The following is a 10,252-nucleotide window of genomic DNA, read 5'->3' on the forward strand; positions in this document are numbered from 1 at the left end:
AGATAAACTCTTTTCTGCTCTAAAACTGATTAACAATTTTCTTCGTAAAATTCGAAATTCGTAAATGCCTGAATTGAAGATATTAGCGCGGCAATATGTGCTAATTGTACATATACTTTTCAAAATATGTATAATTAATTAAGAATACCATAAATGAATCCGTTTGCTCACATTGTGGCGTAGTTTCTTTTTTTTTTTATATAATGTCAAGCGTCACAATGCAAAACTTATCAACTCCGAAAATAAAACAATGGGAATTGCTTTTGTTTGAATTGCGTCTGCCCAAAATAGTTTCGTGATTGTGAGTAATGACCGAAACAAGGGGTGACGAATGTAACAATATGTACTATTCAAAAATGTTCCACTAAGAGCCTTGTACTACACTCTAAATTTTCCGTCCCGAAGTATTATTATTCATCCGAATTCACAAATATTGATTGTAATAATAAAATAAACTTTATTCGACAGTTACAAAATTTTCAAAAGTCGACAGTTTTTGTGGCCACACTTTGAATTTACCTTTTTGTAATTCCCTCCATGATTTCGAATATTCCGTGGAATGTTTTAAGGCACTATAGGATAGTTTAGAATCAATATTTAAATTCAATTTGGTTGCAACTTTAAAAAAACATTTCAACAGTTCCAACTTGCAAATTTGCAGTCTACCACTCGACGTAAACCGATTTTTCTTTGTGACACCTTGTTTAAAACCATCCACTGCCACTTCCGGTTTACTATAAAACAAAACCGCATCATTTCAAACATAAAGTATAAACAATCTATTAAAAGATATTCGAAACATACCTATTCTTGATGTATATTATACTGGCGGGAGCCGGTTGTTTAGTTTCACATTTTTGTGCGTCAAAGTTCCGCAGTGTAGATAGAAATAAATCTGGAATATGCAGTGTATACTTTTTCTCAGTTTCACATTTGCCTTGATTATCATCAAATCGTTTGTATAATGCTCTTTCAAATGATTCTTTAGAGAAATTTTCGTGGCCGATTGTAATACTCGACAAATAAATGGGTTCCTTCAAAAGTAAACTCAAGAAACTGCCTTGAACTCCCATGTGGATCCACTTGGCTAGTTTATCACTGCAGGAGGCTGATAGAGTTGGATCTCCGCGTCCTGGTTTGGTTCTCACTGCACCTAGTACGTGATATGCACTTCCAGATTGTCTTTCATCCACTTTGTCATCATGTGGTAGACATTTTGCACCTGTTCGGTGAATATCTAATTTTATTCTCTTGGCTGCATTTTCGCCATTATCTGTGTTTTTGACAGTGGAAAGATTGTTAGGTGTTGACTCTACGACCATTCCATAATCAGATATATCTTGTTTATAGTCGATTTTAGGAAAAATCGAAGCATCGCCACATGGCATTAAACTTGAATACATATGGAATTTTAAACCCTTTGCAAGTTGGAACAATTTACCGTTTTCTCTCTCTAAAATATCACTCTGTTCTTTTAACATTTCGTGATATAAAAATCTAATAAATGCACGACGACACACAACTTCCGCGTGTGAATCGTTAAGTATAACTCCATCCGGCGACATTTGTGATTTACCAATACATTTTGTTCCTGTGCCCATTGCAACTACTTCCAACTTATTATTGCTTTCTACTAAAATTGCGGCTATGACAGTCCATTCACTTATGGTTGGCTTACCGGTTTTCTTTAAACTGTTGTATAAATCTAATGAAACTTTTGCAACATTATCAGCAAACATTTTTATAAATGATATAAAACATGAACTAACTTGAATTTACAAAATATATAATATGCATTGTTAACAAGAACTTATGATACAATTGTTGGATCCCAAGCAAACTTCTTTTGAGGCAAATGATTTAAAATTTTCAGATCTTGTTCTGGTATTTTGAAATCCAAGTTAAAATTGGCAATAATGTGCTCTTTTCTCAATGATTTTGGAATTATGCCTACTCCCTGCTGTAGTGCCCAAGCAAGAAGCACCTGAGCTGGTGTTTTATAAAGATTTTTAGTCACTCTTTGCACATTTGGATCATTCAGTAACACATGTGAGTCGGATGTGCCTCCTAAACTACAATATGCCTGAAGAAGAATACCATTATCATGACAGAGATTTAATAACTCTTGTTGGTAATATAATGGATGCCATTCAACCTAAAAATGTGGGTTTTACTGTTAAGAAGTACCCAAATGTTTATGAATTTACCTGATTAACAACTGGCATGACACCATGATTATTTAGTAATAACTCTGTCATATGTTGCACAGTATAATTAGATACACCAATGTTTCTAACCCAGCCCCTATTCTTGGCTTCAATTAATGCTTGCCATGTTTGACTCCTGATAATTGAGTTATCTTCTTGTTGTGGGCTTTTACCCTGCTGTCCTGGCCAATGAATTAAGTATAAATCTAGGTACTGCACCTTTAACTTGATCAAACTGCTTTGGACTACATCAAGTATCTTTTCAAAGTTGCCATAAAGATTTGGAGCTGTAATTTGTCATAATTTAATAGGATTTCTTTGATTATTTGGAGATACTAACGTAATTTGCTCGTTATAAAAATATCTTCACGGTTCAAATTATATTTTGGTAATAAAGTTGTTAGTGCTTCTCCAATATCCTCCTCATTGCCATATACAACAGCTGTATCAATGAGCCGATATCCAGCTTCCAGCGCATAATCCAAGACTTCATATATTAATGCGCGCCCACGCACCCTGAAAGTACCATCTAAAATGAGCGTGGATATCAGTAAAGATAATAGTTAAGCAGTATATAATTCGTACAGCCAATTAATGGCATATAATCTCCACTAATGAGGCGAAAAACTTTTTGAGAAGACATAACCATACCGCTACTCACACTCGTTGATTGAAACTGAACCATAAACTAAATGCGCGGGTTATTCGCGCTAGTTTTTTGGCTTTTTATTTGCAATAAATGTTGCTGTTTGTAAATAAATTTATATTACACTTGGTGGTTTATTATTAATCAAAGCTTATAAAACAATTGCTGGGTTTCCTCCAAAACGTTTCTGAGGTAAACTATTTAAAATGCGAAAATCATCATCGGGAATTACAAAATCCAATTTAAAATTTGAAATAATATGATCATTATTCAAGGACTTTGGGATAATTGCTACTCCATGTTGCAGTGCCCAAGCCAGAAGTACTTGAGCTGGAGATTTATGCACATTTTGCGCAACTTTTTGAACTTCTGCGTTATTAAGTAACGCATTTGAATCAGAAGTACCTCCTAAACTAAAGTATGCTTGCAGGAGAATAGAGTTTTCTTTGCAAAAGCTTAGTAATTCTTGCTGATAACACATTGGATGCCATTCAACCTAAACAATAGAAATTAGATATAATTATGGTAAATTTAATATTACATATATCGTATTCGTAGACCTGATTAACAACTGGCAATTCATGAGGATATCTATCAATTATTTCTCTTATGTGATGATCAGCATAATTAGATACACCAATATTTTTAACCCAGCCCATGCGTTTAGCTTCAATCAATGCTTTCCATGTTTGAGCTCTAACATGAGAGTTACTATCATCACGTGGATTTTGTCCATGTTGCCCAGGCCAATGAATTAAGTACAAGTCTATGAATGTTACATCTAACTTGACCAAACTACTTTTAATCACTTTTAATATGTTGTCCAAAACACCATAAAGATTAGAAGCTGCAAGTATTACAGTCTAATAATAAATTGCTGTTTTTTTTACGAAATACGTACGCAATTTGCTTGTAATAAATATATCTTCTCTTTTCAAGTTATGTTTCGGTAGTAAGCTTCGTAGCGCTTCTCCAATCTCCTGTTCATTTTCATAAACCACCGCAGTGTCAATAAGACGGTATCCTGCACCAAGCGCGCAATCTAATACTCGATTAATTAATTCGCGCCCACGCACCTTATATGTACCATCTAAAATATCATCATTAGGCAATTGATTGTGTAATTTCGTGGTCAGACATACAGCCGACTAATGGCATACGCTCTCCACCCATCAAAGTATAAACTTTTTCAGAAGACATTGTTTTGCGCACGTTCCAAAAAATTACAACAAAAATTTTAAATTATTGACAGATTACATTTCAAGTAAATATTTTGTGACATGAGTCAAAATAAACAAAAAGTGTTATTACATCTGATAACGAAAAAATATCTCTTTCAGTCATACTAAGAAATAAGATTTGATATTCACAAGTGTACGCGCGAATGTATGAAAAATGATTTATTTGACTGCAGCTTTCCACACAAAGTTTGAGATAAAAATTCACTTGCATTTGCAAGAAATTAATGATAATTTCGAGTCCAAACAACAAGTAGATTTATTTCAACATGAATGTAAATAATAGTTGTAAATTAAAATACTTCCAAAATGGCTTTTATTATTACTAGTTTTTAAATTAGTAATAATTAAAAAATCGCTAACAAAACAGATAGCACAGTAATACACTCAGTGTCTGTTTCTCTGGTGTAAATTCTCTATCAAAACATTGTTTGATTTATAATAAAAGACGTGTCAACACATCATTAGTTCAAACAAAATTGTCATAGTTATAAACCAATATACACTAATGAATATGTGGATATACATATATTCATGTTGGTATATCAGAACAAGATAAATATAAAGAACAGATGTAGAAAGAAATAGTTGTTGAGTATATCCCAATAATTGGCTACAGATAATATAGAATTGAGAAAAAATCTACAAAAACAAAAGCTGGTCTTGTTTTCAGTGTTTTTGCTTGTTTGGATGTGGTTGTTGCAGATGCAGAGAGGGCATTTCCTTCTAACAATATATTTATGGGACTCATCTGACATCATATCTAGAACAAATTAGGAAATTAATAAGAATGCATCTGCATATTGGTGGCAACAACTTACACCATCAACAGGATCTGCTTCATCTGCTGAACTAATGTCATCTCCAAATTCAATGTCTTCATCCAAACCATCCTCAACAAATGTAACTGTTTCATTGATGCGTACTGTTTCTGGGAATTCACCATAAGTCTTCAAATTACGTGCTTCATCTGGTGTGTATTTCAAAATGACATCTGCCTTTGCATCTTGGTAATCGCGCAAACCAATTAAAATAATATCACCTTGATTTATCCAGACTTTTTTGCGTAGTTTGCCACGAATGTGACACAGTCGTTTCACACCATCAAAGCACATTGCTTCCAAACGGCCGTTACCCAACATTTTTGTTACCTGTGCATATTCTTGACCGTCTTCCTTGAATACGAGTTCGCGCTTCTCGGTTTCGTTTTCGTTCTTTCCCCTGCGACGATTTTTACCTCCCTTTCCTGCACAACACAATGATTAGTGAAAACATGATCGCGATTTATGCCAAAAAATGTGCCCGATCTTGCTGCTTGCTCATATGTCATGCAGAAAACAAGGTTATCAAGCGCGGTTCATACACTTAGCACAATGTGTTTACCTTTATTCTTCGGCATCTCGGTGGAATTGATAAACTCGTAAAATCGTCAGGGCAATGATTGTATTATATTTACGATAAATTTCGGAAAATCTATTTTAATACTGGAAAATCTACGCGGAACGCAGTGAGACGGCCAGATCCGTCAGTTCCGAGCGAAGAAAGAATAAGAGGGGGTGTATGCGCACGCGCTCTAACAAATTGCATGTTGCAATTGTCAAAAATGAAAATAAAATTGCCAAATATGACAATAAATCTGAAAACAATACATATTACTATTTATTCAATCAATTCAATTTCATCACATATGCATGAATCAATAATTATTGCCCAAGAGGAGTGTATAAGAAATTATCAGAATGGCAACGTAGCGTTGAGCGACCTCTGCTTCCGTAGACGACGTAGGCTCCCGTTGCCGCTTGCTGCTTCTCGTCTTATTCGTGTCAAAAATGGCTTCCTATTCGGATGGTCTGGAACACGAATCCCATGTGAAACGCATTAAATTAGATTTGAGTGGGTCCAGCAATGGAGTGCCGCGTGACGATGGCGACTTTCCCGGTTTTTCCACAACGAATCACGTCCCGGCCGATCCCGCAGAAGGTAATTTTTGCAAAATATGTTTTCCTTTAGGCGACGCATTCAGATCCAATATGGCGTGCGTGAAACGATAGGAGTTGTCGGCGGACATATTGGTAGGCGTGGCAATCTCCCCGATGCGCCAAAAATGAACAACGCTCTCGAAGTACTGTCAAATCTCGGACATTTTTCATTCATGTGATTCATGTTTACGACGGCGGTTCAAATAAACAATTTCAACAGCAAATGTGCGATACTCGTGTAATCAGTGTTCCAAATATTTGTCAATTTACTTCGGCCAGTTCGACTATCTTCGGCGTTTGACACTAAAAATGTCAAAATAAAATTGATTTTTTTTACTTTTGAAAATTATGACAAAATAAATTTACATTAAATGATAACAAATTGTTTCTTATTTTTCTTGGTAGATATTACTCTGAATAAATGCCTCGTCTAACGTTTTCCTAAAGTGGAAATTTTAAAAAGTGTTGCGCGCTTTAAGTTTTTTTTCTTTAACTTAACCTCAACTAGAATTTTAAATTCGAATTTCGGGGTGCATATTCGTATAGTTTATAATTAGATACTATGAATTTGGAAAAGTTTATATATCTAATATTGAAAAAAACGCATATCATTTAGGATTTCCGTTGGATTGTGATTCAGGTTATGAAGCATCAACCATGGAATCCATAGCTACACCATCACATCAATCAGATTCTTTAATCCAGACACCAACTCACCCTGACATTTCACAAGATAGCATTGATGCTGATGATGATGACAATGTTTCAACTGTTAGTGAATTGAGTGGCCTCTCTGATTTATCAGGGCAGGATTGGAAACCAATGCCTGGAAACATGTCCTGGGTAAGTTTCAATTGTCAAAACTTTCAAATTAGCAAACTAATTAATGACTGAACTATAGATACAAAAGCAAATTCATAATGGGGTTGATCCAAGAACGTTGCTTGTTGATCTGGGAGTTGAACAAGATCAAATTCCTCAGTTTGTGGATGACATGACACTTTGGAAATTGATCATAAATATGTGTGTAGTTATTCCAAAGAGACCCAAATTAAGACATGTTAATACCTTGGATGATATTGTCAGGTTATTAAAAGGTATGTTAACATTTTATTCCTAAATTTAATTTTAGTAATAATTTGAATCTTGTCTTCTAGGTGCAAAGAAAATAATTGTGCTTACTGGTGCTGGCGTTTCTGTATCTTGTGGCATTCCGGATTTTCGGTCTCGAGATGGCATCTATTCCAGACTTGCAATTGATTTCCCAGATCTGCCCGACCCACAGTCTATGTTCGATATCACGTATTTCAATTTAGACCCCCGTCCATTTTTCAAATTCGCTCGGGATATCTACCCAGGAAAGTTCAAGCCCAGCCCGTGTCATCGATTTATCAAACTTCTGGAAAAGCACAAAAAACTCCTCCGTAACTACACGCAGAACATCGACACGTTAGAAAAGGTCGCCGAAATCGAACGCGTCATTGAATGCCATGGTTCGTTCGCGACGGCAACATGCACAAAATGCGGCTACAAAGTAACGGCGGATGCCATCAGGGACATTGTGCTATCGCAGAATATTCCAGTTTGTGGGAAATGCAGACCGGATATTGGAGAGGCGATATCTATAGCCAATCTAAAGGACCGAGAACCCGGAGAGTTGCGGGACCTTGTTTCGGCTGGCATCATGAAGCCAGATATTGTTTTCTTTGGCGAAGGGCTACCGGACGCATTCCACGATGCCATGTCCGACGACAAGAACGAGTGTGACCTGTTGGTTGTTATCGGCAGCTCGCTCAAAGTTCGGCCAGTCGCATTGATCCCAAGCTCGCTACCTGCTCACGTTCCGCAAATTTTAATCAACCGCGAACCGCTGCCGCATTGCCACTTTGATGTTGAACTTCTGGGTGACTGTGATGTTATCATTAATCATCTATGTCATATGTAAGTATAACATTTCAACCTATGGTCCAGTTTGTTATTTTTGTCTTTGTAATGTGCAGGTTGGGTGATAGCTGGAAGGAAAGTATTTATGAACCTGAAATGCTCAAGGAAACATTACACTTGTTACCCATATCATCGAAGCCGACGAAGGACTGTCAATGCGTTGATGAGTCCTGCATTAATTGTGATTGCAAACAGAAAACACTGTCAATTAAAGAACGTCACATGTCTGTTGATTCAGCGCGAGATTCTGGTATTGGAGAGAATTCCAACTTTACCGACGTCGAGACCGTCAAAGACATAGACGAGATTGAGATTAAAAAATTAGACACAGATAACTTCCTGCCAAGTTTCGACTCGGAACTTGCGAGTGCTGATTTTCTGCCGAAGGATAAGGATGATCTGATTACGTCGGGATGTAGCACGTCGATCCATGAGCCGAATTCGTTCGCAAACATCTTGGACTCGTCAACGGAGAACAAAGATGTTACCCAAGAATCGGAGACAAATGACGATTTGTCCGGATATTGGGAACCGAAGCAGAAACGAAGCATCACTGATCGACTGCCACCGAACTCGTACTATCTGATAAATCCGAGTCGCTACATATTCCCAGGCGCTGAGGTCTATTACGATCCAGACGAAAAATGCAGTTATCTCGAAAATACAAGTTCAGACTCCTCCGACTCGGATGATTCTGATGCGGAAATCCAGGATGTGTCTATGTAAATTAATTTATTTAACATGGTAATTGTAGGTTAGTACACATTGAAATTGTTGTTTAGCTACGGATTAATACGACTAGTAAGTTATTGATGTTGAGGGCTTCATAATTCTTACACATAATGTCTTTTACGAATTATCTTTTATGGAACCAATCATGACTTTTCTAGTTGTAACATTCGTAACGTTGTTATTAAATTGGAATGCGTGGTGTTTGGTGTGCGTGTGAACTTTCATGAATGTGATTTCTGAGCGTGGATTATTTGGGAATGCACAAACACCGACCTAAATAGAATAAGCAAATTACAAAGAAAGAAACGGAAAAGATTATAAATATGGTTGTGTCTATTGCAGAATTTTGGTTTTGTGATCTCGTTATTAATTTAACTAAATTTAGAGGATATATGTAAGCATGGAATAGCAAGAAGTAAATGCAGCGCCATTATCGGCGCATTTTCTCGTACCTTGTTTTTATATAGACGGTTTTTATAATTGTAAATTATTTCGTACCAATAAGCGTAATTTAATTAGAGTAGATTACGATATGAGATTCAAGCAATATGTTCTTAATACGTGTTTCTTCATTTCATGCATACATTTTCGCGCATCATGGTTCATTTAATCAATTGTTATTCATCTTCATTTATTTCACGACTTGTCTTTGTTTTTTTATTATTATATATTTTATGATTTTTTTATTTGATCAGTTTCATATTTGAGAATGACGAACCCGGCAGACCGATAAAATATTGTACATACGAAAAATGCAGTGGGATGACACTTTAAAGAATGAGTTTAGAATGTATTGTATAACTTCACGTCGCCTTATTATAATTTACGCAATTTATTTATTTTTTAATAAGCAGGTGAAGTATTCGAAAACAAAAACTTCCAAAAATTAATATTTACCTCATATACATATATGTTAAATATATTGTAACAGCCAGTATATATTTTTGTTATTAAAAGAATTCATTTCATGCAACATAAATAATTGTAAATGAATTGAATAATCTGTAAATATTGTTGATATTGTTAGGGATAACTCTGTAAAAGCAGGTTGCTGGCTTTGCAGCGCGTGGATTGCCCGATAGCTAGCCAAAACGAACGACGGAAACAGATATTAAGTATTGTATAACTATTTACTGTACTGTACACTAATATTACTTAAACATTTTTTTACGATCGAACTGACAAATAACAAAATAAGAGTAAAGGCGACAAGCGAAAACCAGAATTTCTTGTATGTAGTGAGACCATGTAGTTGGTTGCAATTGGAAATGATTTCCACACTTGAAATCCTATCTGTAAACTCTGCCGCGTAGGTGATGTAATTACACATTTAAATTTGCATTACATGCGTACGAACAGTCCTATTTATTCAAATAATAAACAAATCAATATTTTTTGTAAATTAGATAATGAAAGATGGAACATCGTTTGGAACTAATATTTCTGCATAAATATATTGCACTTCACGAATTTGCATACAAATTACTGGTTCTAACTTCCTTAACT

At 35.6% G+C, this 10,252-nt stretch overlaps 4 protein-coding genes and 1 long non-coding RNA gene across 6 annotated transcripts; 1 reads left to right on the plus strand and 4 right to left on the minus strand.

Annotated features, from left to right (window-relative positions):
• Positions 1 to 437: 437 nt before the first annotated feature.
• Positions 438 to 1,328, minus strand: LOC135790238 (uncharacterized). Its single transcript, XR_010547718.1, has 2 exons — positions 805 to 1,328; positions 438 to 734 (listed from the first exon to the last, which is right to left on the minus strand). It is a non-coding gene; the product is annotated as an uncharacterized lncRNA (long non-coding RNA).
• Positions 1,329 to 1,725: 397 nt separating this feature from the next.
• On the minus strand, positions 1,726 to 2,878 carry LOC135790243 (uncharacterized). The gene is made up of 4 exons (XM_065300356.1): positions 2,793 to 2,878; positions 2,548 to 2,736; positions 2,208 to 2,494; positions 1,726 to 2,155 (listed from the first exon to the last, which is right to left on the minus strand). Exons 1-4 carry the CDS (start codon positions 2,854 to 2,856, stop codon positions 1,811 to 1,813), a joined length of 885 nt encoding a protein of 294 aa, XP_065156428.1. The 5' UTR covers positions 2,857 to 2,878; the 3' UTR covers positions 1,726 to 1,810.
• Positions 2,879 to 2,967: 89 nt separating this feature from the next.
• Positions 2,968 to 4,189, minus strand: LOC135790228 (glyoxal reductase-like). Its single transcript, XM_065300320.1, has 4 exons — positions 3,996 to 4,189; positions 3,755 to 3,943; positions 3,414 to 3,700; positions 2,968 to 3,349 (listed from the first exon to the last, which is right to left on the minus strand). The coding sequence occupies exons 1-4, from the start codon at positions 4,051 to 4,053 to the stop codon at positions 3,005 to 3,007; spliced, it is 879 nt and encodes a 292-aa protein (XP_065156392.1). The 5' UTR covers positions 4,054 to 4,189; the 3' UTR covers positions 2,968 to 3,004.
• Positions 4,190 to 4,390: 201 nt separating this feature from the next.
• LOC135790229 (eukaryotic translation initiation factor 1A, X-chromosomal-like) lies at positions 4,391 to 5,645 on the minus strand. Its single transcript, XM_065300321.1, has 3 exons — positions 5,475 to 5,645; positions 4,913 to 5,337; positions 4,391 to 4,854 (listed from the first exon to the last, which is right to left on the minus strand). The coding sequence occupies exons 1-3, from the start codon at positions 5,488 to 5,490 to the stop codon at positions 4,849 to 4,851; spliced, it is 447 nt and encodes a 148-aa protein (XP_065156393.1). The 5' UTR covers positions 5,491 to 5,645; the 3' UTR covers positions 4,391 to 4,848.
• A 170-nt stretch (positions 5,646 to 5,815) lies between these two features.
• On the plus strand, positions 5,816 to 10,228 carry LOC135790227 (NAD-dependent protein deacetylase sirtuin-1-like). Of its 2 annotated transcripts, none has more exons than XM_065300318.1 (5): positions 5,816 to 6,071; positions 6,687 to 6,913; positions 6,972 to 7,167; positions 7,228 to 8,011; positions 8,071 to 10,228. In XM_065300318.1, exons 1-5 carry the CDS (start codon positions 5,921 to 5,923, stop codon positions 8,738 to 8,740), a joined length of 2,028 nt encoding a protein of 675 aa, XP_065156390.1. In that variant the 5' UTR covers positions 5,816 to 5,920; the 3' UTR covers positions 8,741 to 10,228. The 2 variants fall into 2 exon arrangements, with proteins under 2 accessions (XP_065156390.1, XP_065156391.1); XM_065300319.1 differs by having other exon boundaries at positions 6,711 to 6,913.
• The last annotated feature ends 24 nt before the right edge of the window (positions 10,229 to 10,252 follow it).

This window comes from Atheta coriaria, unplaced genomic scaffold, assembly GCF_025399875.1.
Source record: "Atheta coriaria isolate IRGN ID8LTWV9N9 unplaced genomic scaffold, Caltech_Dcor_3.1 hic_scaffold_4_pilon, whole genome shotgun sequence".
In the NCBI taxonomy this organism is placed as follows: Eukaryota; Metazoa; Arthropoda; class Insecta; order Coleoptera; family Staphylinidae; genus Dalotia; species Dalotia coriaria.